Below are 15,904 nucleotides of genomic sequence, written 5' to 3'. Positions count from 1 at the left end.
AGTACAACTCTACAACATTCTGGGAAATGAATGATGCCACCAACACTTCCGATAAACAAAGAGCTGGACAGTGTGTGACTGAACAGTAATAAAAATCTTGAAGCAAACAATTAGGTAATAATACATATCAGTGAAAAGGAGATGGCTACCTTATGGAGTTTTACAGAAGAGGGAAAGCAAGAGATTGTGCATTTGTGCACAAAGGAGTAACAAGCTTTTACACCACACCTGAACACTTTATGGGCAAGGAAATAATACTTATGTTCTATTTATAATGTCCTTTTGCTGAAGGATCCATTAACTTCATTCCTTGTTAGAACACTCACCAAGAAGGGCTGGTTTGCCTCACGCTTTGCTAATTTCAGGACAGTGTTGCTCTATAATCTTTCACTTCCTCTTTCTATCTGCCCTGAAATTTATTTGCATAGTAACTATTTTTGGCAGGACAGACACTATATGTAAAATTAGTTCTCAATAGTTATTTTACCAACTGCTTATCAGATGCTCTGGCATACAGGCAAAGATGTGCTGATTACACAGATAGAGAATCACCTGTCATGGGAAGGCAAGTGCCAACATTAAAGTAATTCCAAGCATCAAATTACTGCCTGTCTAATTTGAGAAAGTGTCCAGTCCTAGAAGTTAGTACAAAAAATATTTTTAAAACACAAAAAAGCGAAGATCTTGAATATTGATTCATTCAAGACAGAGGGGCAGTTTTCTGCAGTATGTTTTCCTTCTTTCCGCTTCAGTACTGAAGGGGGGGGGGGTTGACATTGCTAAATCTTAACTTAAAAGAAGTCCTATTAGCAGTGACTTACCTTCAAAGAGATTGAATTCAAATGTAAAAGTTGTGTTTATAATGAAAACTTGACATATCTTAGGAATTATTACAAATTCTTTATTTCAGGCCACTATAGTATTATTACAGGCATCCATGACTTCCTCCACATGTGCACATGATTGAAGATGGCACTCCCCACCACCAAGAGGGAAATGGTTATTACAGTACAGGCACAAAGTAGCCAAACAGCTTTACTTTTATTAAGCAAAGCTGTGATTGTGCTCTAACAGCATTTATTACCAATGCATAGATTCTTCTCTCCTCCTAAGAGAAACCAAGAAAGGCAAATTTCCCTTAACTGAAGGGACACACTTGGCAGCTCTGCTACTAGAACAGTCACTTCATCAGTGGATGAATGGCAGATAACTGGATACACTGGGCACCTTCCTTCATTGCCTTCAGTTGCACTTACCAGTTCACACGGGCTTGCTCAGACTTGGATTTAACATCCTTGCAGGTCTCAGCTACTGCTTTCATTAATAAAATCACTATCAAAGTTTGAAGAACTATCAGTTGTTTTTTTTTCCTTTATTATTTTTTTTAAGTAAAAGCAAAAACCCCAGAAGACTGTCAGCACTGCAGTTCCCTTGCCAAAGACCCTGTTCCATAACCACCATTTAAAATCTCTTTCTTTTCTAGAAGCATCAATTCCCTTCTGATGGAAGGGAAGCACCAGAGACACTTTCTATCACTGAACTGTAAATTAATACAACTAGTGTATTTTACTGCATTGCAAATTTCCAGTTACAGTGGTAAAGATAACAATTAGCATATGGAATGAGTATCAGATACTTACATGTATCAAAAGCAAGTTAGTCACAAAAACCTCTATCAATACATTACAGACAAAACTAGCTGCAAACACTGCTATCACTACACAGTACTCTTGTCATAAAACATGACTGATTGGATAGCCATCTGGAAAACAAGCTAATAACTATAATGTTATAAAAATAGCAAAACAAATATTTGATCATAGTAACTGTATGAACAAGTGTTAGAAGAAGGGAGGTAAGCATGATTCAGCTAACACAGATTCTACTTATACAAGAGTGCCTCCAAGCCACAAAACAGGTAGTCTCAGCTTTACATTAACAGTCAGGACTTCAGTCTGATACATGCCACTGACTCCAGCAAGCAGCTCTGAACAGGTCGCAGAACGTAATCCCACACAGTCTTCTCTAGAGCAGGCAGCCCCAGACAATCGTGTGAATGCCAGTCTCTGCTTTGATGACACTTAGTAGCAGCAAGGTGCACACACTGCAGTTCCGAGTGGAGGGAAACAGCAGAGATGCATATACTATGCTTTCAGCAGAGGTAAGTTTCAAAATGCACACAGTATGTGTACAGTTTATTTCTAGGCACATCTTTGGTTACATTCTCTATGCAGTCTGCTTTACAAAATAAATAAAAGTCAAGACTCGGTTGAAATCCAGGTAAAGATAATACTCCTTTTTTTTTCCCCCTACCCAGAAATGAAGACAGTAGAAGTCCCTTACACTGATGTTTTATTATCTCCACAGACGATAAAATCCCAGTGCTACTGTAAGGCACGTAAATACGGAACCTGAAAGAAGATAAAAATGGGGGAGAAATGGAGACATTAAATCATTAGCTTTCTAAAGAAATGTTCCAAGAGCTATGTACACATCTTACTTCAGTACTAGAAGTGTAACCACCACCCCTTCTCCATGTAAGAAAATAAGGTTTTTAATTTAAAAACAAACAATTCACAATGAAGTGGCACAAAAATTACAAATAAAAAGAAAAAAATGCAGGAAAACTGGGCTGGAAAAGTAGCAAGAAGCTGAAAGAAATCCCTAGTTGCCTACCATTCCCCAAAAGTTTGATATGGCAAGTTACAGTTGTAAAGTGAGGAAATGGGTAACAGGATTATTAAATCACAGTCAAGTATTCAGCAAACAAATAAATGAAAAAGCTCTCTTTAACAAGGCTTCACAGTTTGCAATTTTTAAAAATTTCTATTGAAATGATACTGACTTTTGATTTCTAGATATACACACAAAAGTTTTGCCATTATTTGCAAAAGGAGTGCTTCAAACACAATGCAATTTTGTTTTGGAGTAGGGATGGCGGGGAAACCAATTTCCTCTCAATTTAATGAAGTGCCTTTTATCTTCCAGTAATGGTTCTCCCTAAAGGTTATGCCTGAAGTACAGTACTATGAATACATGTGACTGTACTTGCGACAAAATCCACTGTGAAAGAATAATCAAAAAATCAATATCAGAAGAGTAATTTTCTACCGCAAACCTGCTCGTTAATAGCACTGCACACTCAGTACCAAAATGTCAAAATACTCAAGTTATGTAGGGCAATAGTGTAGCCACGCATGCACATATATAGTATTTGTCTAATGCACATGGCCTGAAACACGAGAGTTTAAAGAGTATGTGGCAGTGAACAGTCAGAAAAGCTGACATGTTCCATTCTTGCATATACATCTCCATCAGACAGATGGAGAGATCTTAGAAATGCATCAGGCTGCTTTTATCAATTAAGCCTGGCACAGATAACTTTTTGGTCCTTGTTTACCAGGCAGTCTTTCAGATTCCTCATATGCATTATTGTAACAATATAAAGTGGGGGGAAGAACAAAACATCAGCCATAGCCCATGGAAATAAAGTTGCAAATCATGGGAAACTTTGGCTTAAGTACACAACTAAGGCTGCTAATCTTCATCATTTCAAATCTTTTTTTTTTTAATCAGGGCCTTTATGAATATAGTCAATCAAGAGTTTACCAAACATTTAACAATGTTTAATAGTTTCACCATCAGAGACAACTATCAGATTCCTTACCTGCTAAGTACTTAATATTATCAAGTTTATGCGTTTCCAGCATTGTTTTCAGATCTGCAACTTCTGTGTCTATTTTTCTGTCTGTTTGGGTCAGAGCTCGATCTTGTTGTGCATGCTAAAATATAAATCAACAAAGCAATGAAATTCCATCAGTTTCCAGTTTAGTTAGAAGTTTAACCCAACTCTTCAAGTTGTATTTTTGTTTCCTCCAAAAATGTATATTCGTTTGCATTCAAAAAGTACAGGTTCGTTCCTAGCTAATCTCACTACTGAACAGTTTGTATATATATATATGCAGAGGGTATAAAAATAGAGATGAAAGCCTTTTTGTTTTGTAGACACTTCAATTACCCATACCAGTATGAAAGTACACAGGGAAATAAAACACAATGACATTTTGTATATTAAAGTGCCTAAAGATATGAACAACTCCAAAAAAAGAATGCCAGGTCTGTAACACAAGTATAAAAAGAATTGCTGTATAATAATCAGCTACCAAGTTCTTACCAATTCCACTATTTCTGTCCTCATTTCAAGTAGTTTTCTTTCATTACGTGAGTACTAGAAGGAAGAAAAACAAAAACAAAACACACCAAAAAAAGATAAACATTATATTCATGTTGTCATTAAACTTTCTGCCTCACACTTAAAAGCATATTGCTTTGCTTCCAAATTCTGTGGAACACTGAATACACAAGAGATTATTGTCTTGACAATGCTTGGGAGACAGTATGGTAAGGTAATTGCTGCCCTTTAGTAAAGCACAATTTAGACAGATGTTCATCCACATCTCTGAACTGTGAAGCACAGTAAGTCCATCAGATACTTTGCTTCTGCAAAAGCTGTATGTATTAATAAGCAGGTGGAATAAAAGTTGGCAGATCTGTATTTCTGAAAAACAAAGACCTATGATTCCAAACAGTAACTCTGGAACAGTTAACTAATCAATTGAGCACAATTAAGACTGAACCATCTGCTTTCTTCAGGAAGGGGAGTATGGTTTTAAAACAACCGATTCCCCATTCACCTGCCTTTTTCCTTTTTTGTTCATGCATGGCAGAGGTGACAACTTAAGTGGAGGGGAGGAGGGGAACTTAACTCCTGGGAGGAGGGGAAGGGAAAAGAAAAAAAAAAAGAGAGCAGTTTTCAAAGAATGTATGAAATTATAGTTGTACAACAGACTACAAAGTTGGTTAACTTTCTTAAGAGAAGGTCAACATGCATAGTTTGCTTTTCCTGGAAGGCAGTCAAAATCCTAGAATCACAGAATGGTTTGAGTTGGAAGAGACCTTAAAGATCATCTGTTCCAACTTTCCTGCCATGGGCAGGGACACCTTCCACTAGACCATGTTGCTCAAAGACCCAGTGCTCTGCACAATAGACAGACTGTAGCTTCCAGAATCCTACATAAATATGCAAGAAAACACCAGTGTCTAATTAATCACTGTTGCAGCAGTTTTAAATCAGTTTTGTAAGCCTGAAATACTGCAAAGCTTATGATCTACAGTTACACATTACATACGATGCTTTTTTAAAACACCAGCATGAAGTATTAACCTTTGAACAAGAACTTTACCCACTCAAATTGTGCTTTATTCAAACATCTACTATGAGATAACAGACTGTTAGTCATTATATTAAATCAGTGACATAGCTGCTACCATTATGAAAAGCTTCAAGTGGCACATACAGAAGGTAAATAATATCTACTTGCACAGTCTTTATTGCCTGGATTGGAGATAAATATTACTTCTTCATTACACATCTGGGAAAATGGACTGAATAAGAAATAATATTAATGGAAAAATATAATTAAAACATCTTCCCATTTAGAAGATGCAATTTCTTTAAGATCCTAAAAGCTATTAAAAATATACCTGTAAGAAGAGCACTCTATTTAGAATGCTACATTTAATGCGAAAACTTGTTAATCTTCTAATTCTTCATCTATGTTACTCTAATTTAAGATCCCATCAATCCAGTTCTACTAGATATTTCAAACTTCAAACAATCTGAACCACAAGTAGCTAGAATTTCAACAAAATAAAAATAAATGACAACTATTTTCACAATACGTATTTCCTTACAAATCAGCTAAGCTATAAATTCTCTAGCTATAGGGAAATGAACATCTTCAGTGATGATAAATATAGTGAAATGCATAAACTTAATTAAGTGTGAAAATACAGAAAGAGATCTACTAATAACACAGAAAACCTCTAGGCAGCCAGTAAGCATATTTAGATTAAATATCTAATATATTAAATGTAATGATTTAATCCTGACATTAAAACAGTATCAAAATAGACAGGGATACAAAACCAAACATGGCACCTTGTGTTATAGCAGCATAAGGATGAGTAACTTGGATTAATACTATCTTGAAGCAGAAAGATACTATGGATTAGTATGAAAACGCTCTTTGGGTAAGATGCTCTTAGCCAAATTTGGCTATTACTCAGTGTTAAGCGGTTTCTAAAGGAAAACTTACCAATTCTTTTACTCTGGTCTTCTCTAGGTTTAGGTTTAACTTGTTATCAGCACGAACTTTGGCAATTTCATCCTAATGGGCAAAACATAATAAAACAGCAATCAAGATTTTCTATTTAATCATAAGCAGAAACAATTAGACAAATAAAGAATCACAGAATCACAGAATAGAATCATACAAGCTATCATAGATATATTGTGCTTTTGCTCACATATCTTGGTAATCAAGCTTCTTTCCAATTAACGTACGTAATTTTCAAAAATATAAGCATTCCTATTCTTCCCCAGGAAATGTACATGCTCTATAGTGTGAATTGAATCTTGGAATCAAAACTGAACAATTACTTCTAAAACCAGAACACTGAGAACAGAACTTAATTGAGAGCACATGCTTCTATAAATACTGGGGATGTTTCATACATCGCATAACTCACACTGATTTCTAAAAACCCATGCCTAGGTATACCTGTAAGTTGGGCTTCCTCCATGAAACAACCTTGATGCTCAAAATACCTTTAAAGAAATTTCCAACCTTCTAATGCAAAAAAACCCTCCTGTTTCTAAAGACTGCATGAAAGGCTTTAAGAAAAAGCTGCAGACATTTTAGAAGTCAGGAAATATTTATTATATTTTTAAAATCTAACTTTTTAGAACTACCATAAGTTGTTCAGTTGTGTTTTACTTCATCTATAGCTGTGATTCCTGCTTTTCTCAGTGACAGCTGCCATTTTAACACAACCTCCTGGCAGGAATTCCAGATAGCTGACAGTTTGTCATGCGGCGAACTGCTGATCAGATGAATGTGTGGGAGAAGCAAATGATTTGCTGATGTTCTGGGAGATTAAAACCAGGTAAGCATCTCTCAAACAGGCCAATGGCAACTAGTCAAAAGTTCACTAACTTAGCCTGACCAATAACTACATTCAATTTCTATGTCTGAATTTTTGAACTTCAGCTGGTTTATAACTGGACATCATTACAACATGATATGTTACAGTTTAATGAAATAAATTCTAAAACTAGAAATAGCTTTTACTTAAACTTTTACTACACTGTGTCTTTTTGTCTTTTAAAGGAACAAGTATGAGCAAATTCACTTGCCCTTGTGAGAATTATATTTACAGTTAAAAGTAAAATTTAAAGACATCTAAGCTTTTAAGAAAAGATGACTCAAATCCTTGATGCTCTACAGTGGATTACACTAACTCATTTATGTGCAACTAAAACATAAAATACGATACAATTCAAAAATCAGGTGCTGAATGTATTTTAAAATATTATTCTGAAAACTCAGATGCATTAAGCACTTCATAGCACAGTATGAAACATGCAGGATTAGCCCTGAGATACTTATGTGCTACTTTTGGAGATGACAGGGCAAAAGGAAATTAAAAAGAAAATAGGTAAGAAATGGCAAAGAGACATTAGGCTGAATTCAACCACACTGCCAATTAGCTCAACACATCCAGGTCTGATAGTTTAGACAAATCCTAGGGAAGGAAGACTGCTCCACCCTTCCAACTAATAGGGACATCTCAGTGGGAAAAAGCAGCTCTCAAATCAATAAAAACAGTTAATGTTTCCCAGTTTCCAATTTTCAACTTCCAAGACTGTTTGTTGCTGCATAAAGGCTGCTTATGACTCCACACCCATTGAAATAACAGATATTATGATGATCTTGTTCTGACAGTAAAACAGTTTGGAGTGCTATTCAAGGTAGGTAAACCATAAAGAACATAAACATAGTACTGACACTTAAATTCTTATCCTTAATAGAGTTTTCTCCAGAGAGCCTGTTTTCTTGCAGTGGTCATTTGTTCTCAAACAATGGGACCAAACTTAATGACCTAAAGAAATCATTTAAAGTTACTTTAAGTTCTGGACAGCTAACAGGTAAGTCTTCAGAGAATCAATCAAACAAACCAATAGGCAAATACCAACAACCCCAAGCACATCAACATGAAAAAAAAGTAACAACCTAAAACTCCATCCCAAACCAAGTATTAAGTGCTGTCATTTTAAAAGCATGTCACATCTTTACATGTAACAGGCAGCCCTAAATGCAGAACTTCACTCAGCCTTAAGCATGACATGGCGTGGCAGCCACTTTCTGAATCTAAATTAAGGACGTGTGAGAAAAAATATTCAGTTACATTTTTCTTCACCTCTTGTACCATTCACAGCTCTCTGTCACCATAACTGAAATATGCATGAAACTGTCTTTGCTGCAGTCCACAGTGTACCACCAACTGCAATTTCAGTATCCGGTATATCACAACAATTAAGCACACCTTTTAAAATAAAAATATTGAAAGCAATAATATTTAATTCATTTTTTTATGCAGACTAGATTAATTAGTGTTAATTCTTGATTCTGTTAGGATGGTATCTTACCATGACTTCCTTCTTTATCTGCTGTAGTTCAAGTTTTATTTTCTGGGAGAGTAGAAAAAGAAAAAAAAAGTACACTTTATTACTGTACATAAAGCCCCATAATCTAGAAGTACTAATGAAGTTGCACAATCCATAACATTGACTATAAACTGTAAAGTGAAAAGTGTGGTTTAACTCTATGCCCTCAGTATGTGCACAGATACAGTCATATTCCAGAGTTCTACCACCCTTAGAGTAAAAAGGTTTTTCTTATGTTTAAACAGAATTTTCCACATTTTGATCTGTGCCAGTTACCTACTGTCTGTCTTTGGACAACACTGGAAAGAGCCTGTCTCCATCTACATTATACCCTCCCTTCAAATATTTTTATACATTAATGAGATTCCCCCCCGAGACTTCTCTTTCTAGGCTTTCACAGCCTATTACAATCCCTTACCGATCTCTCTAGCTATTTGTTTGATTCTGTTCAGAATCACATCCATATCTCCTTGCACTGGACAGCCCAGAACTAGATCCAGCACTCCAGATGAAATCTCATCACAGCCAGGCAGATGGGATCACCTCCCTTGAATCACTGGCAGTCCTCCTAACACAGCCCAGGAGGCTGCTGGCCACCTTTGTCCCAAAGGCTTAGTGCTGGCTCATGGTCAACTTGGTGCTCACCAGGACCCTCAGGGCTTCTTCTGCCAAGCTGCTTTCCACCTGGTCAGCACCAGCCTGTACTGGTGTTTAGGGATGTTCCAGTGCAGGACTTGGCATTTCCACTTGCTGAACTTCATGAAATTCCTGTCATCCCACCTCCCCAGCTTATTCATGCCCCTCTGAATAGCAGCACAACTGCATGGTATATTAGCCACTGCTCCCAGCTTCATATCATCTGTAGACATGCCGACTGTGTACTCTGCCCCATCAATAAGGTCATTAATGAAGATGCTAAGCCACAGTGATCCCAGGGCCAACCCTTTGAGTACAAGAAGCTTTTTTACATCATTGGAAAAAATAAGCTGATGGTGGGCTCTGCCCCACTAACAAAGTCATTAATGAAGGTGTTAAGCCACAGTGGCCCCAGAGCCAACCCCTTGGATACAAGATGCTTTTTTACATCATTAGAAAAAATAAGCAAGTGCTAGAATAGCACTTTTCAATATAGGGATTTTTACCTCATTTTCTGAACGAAGTGCTGAAAATTCACTTTTTTCCAAGATAATCATGTCCTTTTTCACGCCACCTATATGGGACATTACTTGCTGAAGAGCAATTTCCTTTAAAAGAAGGAAGAAAAAAACCTCAGAATATATAATACCTGTAATGCTTTTTTCCCTCTGTGCCTACAAATTATGATAGACTCTTTTGGTACCCTGAAACTTTTAATTCATCAATTTCAGATTAATTGTCTGAGTTTCACAAAGCAAGATAAATTGACAGGGATAAAACAGGCAAGTTAATCTCAAATGCTGGTAACACTTGACAAAATTAGCAGTGCTAACACAGATCAGAATAATTCAATTAATAGCCTAGGAAATAGTTTCTTCCAAGCCTTAAAATTTGTAAGCTAGCAAAAGGCCTTAGGGAGTAAACAGTTGTCTCTCAGCTAAATGAGGAAAGGTGGCTTTCACACCAAAACTCCCAGTACAACCATATTCTTTTGTAACTACCTCCTTCTTTACCCCTCTGTTGCAAGGGAGGTGCCACTCTGCTTTGCTATGCAGTATCACTCACTATTACTTATACTTTTAATTGCTCTGCTCAGTTTGTTACACTGAGCTGACAGAAGACAAACAAGAATCCTCTGAAACTTTCAAGGATGGAAAAGGATGTAGGCATTTTTCTACATCCTACACTAGCTATGTAGGCAAACAGGGCCTCCTTTATCTTCTCTGAAGATCTCGCTCTAATAAGTATTCTCTTGCTTTTGATTCTGTACTGAGAACCCTACAAATCTGACACAGCACTTTAACTGCACTTCTGTCAGGAAATGTTATTCTGAATACAGCATTGTATTTCTAAGTGGCATCTCAAGGTGGCATCTCAGTCACTTTCAGGTGACTGAAAGAAAATGGGACAGTGTACCGAACGTATTACAAAAACTATAGAAAGAGTGCTGCCATGGACACCTCTTCTCTTACTCCCTGCCTCCGGCTTGCTTTTTTCTCTCCCCTCTTCAGTGAGCTGAGAAAACAGGGAACCAATCTTTCCTATTCTTTCTCTTCCTCATCTCTGTACCCACACACACACATACATATTTATTTTTCCCTAAAGTTTTGTCTGACCAGTGTAATACTTTATCTTTTACATACCAACTAAAGCCTAATGGTAATAAGCTACATTCACAATGTTCCAAACCTTCTCCCAATTCTTCATTCTCTTTTTGTACAAGCCGTTCTGCAAAGACTGTAAGGAAGTATGGGCTTATGTTGCCCGAAGTTCATGGCATACATATCTCTTGAGCTGCTTCTATCTTAGCATGCCATGCAAATCTGCACATTTTAATCTTAATGGTAGAAAGTCACCCATGGACTGAACCTAACAGTCTCAGAAAACATCTAGCACCAGTAGCAACATTTAATTTAGCACAAACCCAAAAGTTTCACTTTAATTCAAAAAAGCTGGGCATAGAAGGAGGTTGAGATTATTTACTGTAGACAGTTTACTGTAACATACAACCAAACAAGCATGGTAGAGAGCGTCGCTTTAACACTGTATTCCCTTACTGCAGAACAAATTCAGCACAGGAGGAAGAAGCACCCTCATGTCTGCTTCACCTGGAAGCTAAAAGCCAGGAAGGACAGGCTGAAACCTCCCCAGATGGAAGATGGTGCAAAACCCAGGTATCCCACTTCATGACATGTAGAGCTGCCAAGGCTATCATACTACAAAGACAGCAGCTCCTGTTTGTCTCATGTTTTAAGAGAGCAGCCTAGTTACTATGAACAGGGGAGGTTTAGATTGGATATAAGGAAGAAGTTCTTTACTGTGAGGGTGGTGAAGCACTGGAATGGGTTGCCCAGGGAGGTTGTGAATGCTCCATCCCTGGCAGTGTTCAAGGCCAGGTTGGACGTAGACTTGCATGGCATGCTTTAGTGTGAGGTGTCCCTGCCCATGACAGGGGGTTGGAACCAGATGATCTTACGGTCCTTTCCAACCCGAACTATTCTATGATTCTATGAAATAAGTTAAAGCTTGTGTTCAGTAGGTGCCTTGGGGCTGTGAATCCCAGCCTCACAGAACAGCCCTTGGGCTTCACCACCCTCACAGTAAAGAAGTTGTACTTCAGCTATGCTTCTTATCAGCATTGCCTATTTGACCAACTGATGTGTCAGGGAATTCCAGCACACCAGATATCGTTCCCATTAAGAGATGCGTAAGTTCTACATGCAGCGAATAATGTCATCATCTGAATTTCAGTTTCATTTCTGAAGCCAGATGTCTAAGAGCTCGACATGGTAATATTCAACACTGTCATGCCCAGTTCCTTACATGGATCTACCTTTGTATGAACTGACCTGATTCAAATCCACTCACTGAATATCTACTATGTCTATCTGAAAGCCTTCTCAGTAATTCTATTTCATGCTACAATAAGGCTGAAATCAAACAACTACCAGTGGTTTGCATACCAACTCACAGTACCTAGATCTCAAGGTCCACCACAACACTTTGGTATTTGATAAACTCAAGACAAAACTGAATAGCCAAAAGATACATAGGGATGTTTGTTTACCTTCAAACCTTTAAAATACAGTGTCCAGCAGCAATAAATAGCAACATGTATTTCATTAGCAGGCATACAAGGTTTTTATTTACTTTAACCCCACCATTATCTCTGATCTAACCTGCTGTACTTTGGTGACCATATCCTTGTAAATCATATCCAGGTTGGTGTTCATAATTTTCACTAATGCAGATACAATGACCTCCGACTGCTGAGTAGTGAACCCTAAGCAAAATGAAATGCAACAGCATTCAGAGAGACATCTAAATCTGGACAGTTTACAGAAACACCACTTATTAATATTCAGCATCAAGTTTAAACAAATGTCAGTTATGAAGATAATAAAACATACTCCTTTTGATTCAACACTAACAAAAGAACATGAGTTCATACATCCAAGTTCCTCCACGTTGGTGACAAAGTATAGCTGCTTCTGTAGTACAGCACTATTACAGCATCAGCAGGCTGAATGCTGGAAATTTCCTAGGAATATTATGGATTGTCATCTCTCACATGTGGTTATTTCTATGAACAAGAACTCTGACTCTGAAAAGCAGATACTTATTTTCAGTATACTGTACTATACAACTTCAGTAGTGCTGAAGATGTGCAAAACTCAACAACTGAAAACAGAGCTAACTGCTCTAATTTTAGGCCTACCAGCCTCTTAGTCCCCGTCACAAACCTTTTAAACTGAATATATTGGAAATTATTGCATAACATCACCCTAGAAATACCCTGAACTTTTCCACTTACAAAATATAGGAGTAAAAATGCCATGAATAAGATTTAATTATGAAAAGGGACACCTGCAAAAGTGTGACTGTTTCAAACTAAACCGCACTTAAGCATCAGAAAGCACTGAAGTCTGAGAGTGAATTATTTTCAATAGCTGAGCTAATAAAATAGTTTGTCACCACCAAAAGGAAGATATCCTGACTCTCTCATTGTCATTATCCTTCCTCCTGACATTTTGTATGTGTCCTGGTGTTCACGCAACTGCTCAGTGGGCTCACTAAAGTGGCATCTCAGAATACCAATCAAGCAAAAGAGCTGTAGAGTTTCTTGAGAATTAGGTTGGCCACAGGAAGAGATGAAACTACATGGCAAGGAAAAGGGACTGGGACTTCTTCTTTTCAGGGACAAAGAGCTGTTAAAATTCAATTCAGCAGTACGTAACTTCTCCTTCAGGTACCTTCCCCACCTCAGCAACATTAGCACGAATCCAAAATAACCTATTGCCTTATCTATGTTTTAGCATAACAGCAGCCATATTTTATAGTATTCTATTTTTATCCTAAAAGCATAGTCCATATTCAATCCAATTATAAGACCTTGAAAACTGCTTTTACTCTCAACCCTTAAAATTTGTTTTCTCTTTCACATTTTTAATTACAAGTAGGATAATAATTTATTCCAAAGTTTCATGTGCTGTTTCCTTTTGGAAGTAGAAAAAAAATCCATAAAACTGAAGCTGTAACATCACATGTCAAAGAAAAGAAAGTAACAACCTTTGTAAAAGTGGCTTTTAAGAGCCACTCAGGAAATGACATTGAAAATACTACTCATTTCTAGCAAATTACCATTTTGTTCCAAGAGGCATACCAGTGCATGAGTGTCAAAAAAAAGCCTCCTATTTCCCAAAAAGGAAACATTCTCTCTGCTTGGTAAAGATGGTGATGCAGAGACGCTTACACCTGGAGAAAAAAAACAAAGCAAAACAAAGACAAAAACAATACATAGGTTACTTTTAGGAAAGTATATTAATCAATATGTTTGCTTTCCAGGAGTTTTCTTATTACACCAAATATTCTCCATTTATGAAAAAATATTAGATTGTGCTTTGAGGTTACTACAGCTTGCCTGAAGCAAAAAGGTATCTGGCTAAGAAGCTCTATGTACAAGAGCTTGAAAACGCACTACAACACTACTGCTGCACCTTCTGAGATGCTCTCCAAGAATATCATGTCCTTGAAAATCCCACCAACTCTCATGATCTTAAAACTGTTCCTTTATTATTAGCAGCATAATCAGCAGATGCTATGAGCAGTTCAGGGCTCTGAGAACTAAATCCTCAGACTTTTGCTACTCTTTGTTAAAAGTCTTCATTATCTGTCCCCTTTAGAAAAAGGCAATCCCTCACAATTTGACATTTACTATTTTTACAGACAATACTTCCAACAGTGAATGCAAACCTCAGACAGCATAGTTTCCACTTGGGCATTAGCATAAACTAGCTGTCAAAAAGAAAACAAGTCGGAACATGAGGTAAACTGTCAGGAGGCAGACCTCTGTCCTCAAAGTCATTCTATTTTAAAACACACGGACAGAACATATGGCTGTGCGTTAGCTGTTTTAAGGATCGAGAAAGGAGAATCAAATCTACCCTTCGGGGAAGATGACCTAGCCCTGATAACGGCCCCTCCGAGGGACCCCAGAGCAGCCGCGGCCCGCAGCGCACCCCTTCCTCTCCATGCCACCGGACTACCGCGCTCGGGTGAGGTGACAGGGCACCCGGTTCCCCGCCGCCCGCACAGGCTCTCACCGCGCTCCCCGCAGCGGCTCTCCCCGCCGGTCCCACCGAAGGGCCTCCCCCGCCCTGCGCTGCCGTTAGCGGCCGTAACGGCCAGGCGCTGCCAGTCACGGAGGCAGCGGTGCACCGGGAACGGGGGCGCGCGGCAGTCACGTGAGGCGGCGCCCGGGGCTCCGCGCGGTCGCAACGGCAGCGGCGGCAGCAGCGCCCGCCTCCCGCCGCTCACAGCCACGGTCACAGCCGCCTGGCCCTTGGCCATGGCCGCGCCACCCGGTCCCGACCGACCGACCGATGGAAGGAGGGGGGGGGAAGGAGAGAAACCGCTGCTGCTGCCACCGACGCCGCTAGCAGAATGCCATCGCTGAACACGCGCCCCCACCCCGGCTCCTCACTTCCGCCTCCGGAAAAAAGCACGTGGGTGACGCTGTGATCGGCGCCGGTTGATTTCATGGTTACGCGACGGGGCGCGGTTAGAAGAGAGGCGCGGGCGGGCGGCAGGGCCCGCGGGAGGTGGAGTGTTCCTGGTGCCCTCCTGGGGGCCGAGACAGTACCGGCTCATCCTGGCTCTAGTGGGACCCGGTTTTAGGTACTGGAATTCTGCTCTAATGTCTCCCCGGAGTCTTCTCCAGGCTGAACAAGCCTAACTCTCTCAGCCTCTCTCCCTAGGAAAGGTGCTTCAACCTCTGATCATCTTTGTGGCACTTCTCTGGACTTGCTCCAACATGTCCATGTTATTCTTACCTGGAGGGCCTCAGAGCTGGATGCAGTGCTGCAGGTGGGGTCTCATGAGAGGAGCAGGATCACCTCCTCCACCTGCTGGTCACACTCCTTTTGATGCAGCCCAGGTTATGTTTGGTTGGCTTTCTGGGCTGTGAGCGCACACTGAAGCTGGCTCATGTCCAGCTTACATCAACCAGCACCCCCAAGCCCTTCTCTGCAGGGCTGCTCTCAATCCACTCATTGTCCTGCCTGTACCTGTGCTTGGAATTGCCCCTACCCAGGTGCAGAACCTTGTCCTTGTCCTTGTTGAGCTTCATGAGGTTCACATGAGCTCACCTCCCCAGCCTGTCTGGGTCCCTCTGGATGGCATCCCTTCCCATACAACTTG

At 39.4% G+C, this 15,904-nt stretch overlaps 1 protein-coding gene across 2 annotated transcripts; it reads right to left on the bottom strand.

Annotated features, from left to right (window-relative positions):
* Positions 1 to 1,362: 1,362 nt before the first annotated feature.
* On the bottom strand, positions 1,363 to 15,563 carry LOC101879318 (mitochondrial calcium uniporter regulator 1). Of its 2 annotated transcripts, none has more exons than XM_031049727.1 (9): positions 15,478 to 15,563; positions 13,847 to 13,960; positions 12,385 to 12,488; positions 9,712 to 9,813; positions 8,552 to 8,593; positions 6,159 to 6,230; positions 4,175 to 4,228; positions 3,668 to 3,782; positions 1,363 to 2,411 (listed from the first exon to the last, which is right to left on the bottom strand). In XM_031049727.1, exons 1-9 carry the CDS (start codon positions 15,524 to 15,526, stop codon positions 2,356 to 2,358), a joined length of 708 nt encoding a protein of 235 aa, XP_030905587.1. In that variant the 5' UTR covers positions 15,527 to 15,563; the 3' UTR covers positions 1,363 to 2,355. The 2 variants fall into 2 exon arrangements, with proteins under 2 accessions (XP_030905587.1, XP_012984691.1); XM_013129237.3 differs by lacking the exon at positions 15,478 to 15,563 and adding an exon at positions 14,809 to 15,070.
* Between the last annotated feature and the right edge of the window lie 341 nt (positions 15,564 to 15,904).

Source organism: Melopsittacus undulatus, chromosome 1, assembly GCF_012275295.1.
Source record: "Melopsittacus undulatus isolate bMelUnd1 chromosome 1, bMelUnd1.mat.Z, whole genome shotgun sequence".
Lineage (NCBI taxonomy): Eukaryota > Metazoa > Chordata > Aves > Psittaciformes > Psittaculidae > Melopsittacus > Melopsittacus undulatus.
The sequence above is the reverse complement of the archived record's forward strand: the minus strand, read 5'-3'. Positions and strand labels throughout refer to the sequence as shown.